Source organism: Etheostoma spectabile, chromosome 17, assembly GCF_008692095.1.
Source record: "Etheostoma spectabile isolate EspeVRDwgs_2016 chromosome 17, UIUC_Espe_1.0, whole genome shotgun sequence".
In the NCBI taxonomy this organism is placed as follows: Eukaryota; Metazoa; Chordata; class Actinopteri; order Perciformes; family Percidae; genus Etheostoma; species Etheostoma spectabile.
This window is the reverse complement of record NC_045749.1, coordinates 1,221,512-1,222,938: the sequence shown is the minus strand read 5'-3', so window position 1 is coordinate 1,222,938 and position 1,427 is coordinate 1,221,512. Positions and strand designations below refer to the sequence as shown.

The following is a 1,427-nucleotide window of genomic DNA, read 5'->3' as shown; positions in this document are numbered from 1 at the left end:
ACTAAAGGATAAAAGTAGAGAAAGGGGGTCGGACCTGATAAGTTGTTTATCAATCGAATGACTTTCAATTTCGGAAGACTGTGCTAAGAATACATGACCTTATTTATCTGTCGTTTTAATTATGTATGTATGCATGAATGCATGTATAAAAATCTTTTATTTTAATGTTGTGGTTTTTTTACATGTTCAAATAAAGTACTAAACTAAACTAATCATTATAACAGTGGTTCCCAACATTTTGGGTTTGAGGTCCCTCCTCTGTTACACATCTCATTGGAGCAGGGTGGTTCCAGAAGTAAAAATCCCGTAACTTTTCTCCACGAGGATTTTGATTATCAGCCATAATGTCTTAACCATCCGAGGCAGACTGACCACGAGCTCCGGGGTTGTGTAAGGAAAGTTTGAATGTTTCTGTAAAAGTTGAAGGTCTGTGTAAAAATCCTACTTGTATTGAGAAAAACACGATTTATTTGCGATCTTATGGAGAAACACTACACTTCCTACAGTCCTTAGCGTAACCGTGACATCTCTGATTGTTCCAACTTGCTGTTACCATGGAAACGTTTAATGTACCCGCAAAACCACCATCATTTAGCTTGAGCTTCTACCATTGGAGTCTAACTGATGGCTCCTGTTCCCAGTCTTGTACCTTTTGCCGTTTTCAAAATGTTTCTTTGACCCGAATCAAATGTTTCATATTCACGATTCATCTCGTCGCTGGTTGGCTTGGTTCCAGAATTAAAGCTATAGTCCGTAGTTTCCGTCGCCCCCAGGAACTCTAAATAATGACCCCAAAAAAGTCTTTGGCGCATCCACATGATAAAAGTCTTCGTGATCGCGCCCCTCCCCCACCCCAGATGTTGTGCTAACTGTGTTAAGAGTTGAGAAAAGTTGTGAAAGTATTGAAAAAATTGTCACAGCAATCATGAAAAAACTGTTTCACACACCCTGAAGAAGGCGTCTGTGCCGTTATGCGTCGGTTGCTCCTCCCTATGTCTTTTAAATGTTCTGTTACGAAATAGTCAGTTAAATAAAGGCTTTTAAAATAATTTGAAAGAAGAGTGCCTTGGATTCCCTTTTTTCTAGACTTTGAATAATTGAATTCCCGACCCTAAAGAGCACCTTCAGACATCTGACTCAGCTTCCTGAGCACCCGGGACTGTTTGGTCTAGCCTTCTGTTTTTCTTTGCATTGTTTCCGTCTACAGCTACAACCTGGAGAGCGGTACGTGGGACGTGGTGCCCGTCAGCAGCGGCCCCCTCTACAGATACGGCCACTCGTTGGCTCTGCACCAGGTAATACAGCTGGGGCTGCTACACTAGCATTACTGACATTAATAAACACACTGTGTTGTAAGATATGCCCAGAACAAAAGCCTATCTTACATAGTGTGCAGTCCGTTAGTTCGATGATCGGGGGGGGGGGGG

General features: G+C 42.0%; 1 protein-coding gene across 1 annotated transcript in view; it reads left to right on the top strand.

Moving 5' to 3' along the window:
* Nucleotides 1–1,427, top strand: part of atrnl1a (attractin-like 1a) — a 287,103-nt gene that overhangs the window by 52,502 nt on the left and 233,174 nt on the right. The window contains 1 exon segment of the mRNA XM_032542162.1: nucleotides 1,208–1,295. Within this exon segment, the coding sequence (XP_032398053.1) occupies nucleotides 1,208–1,295 (88 nt within the window).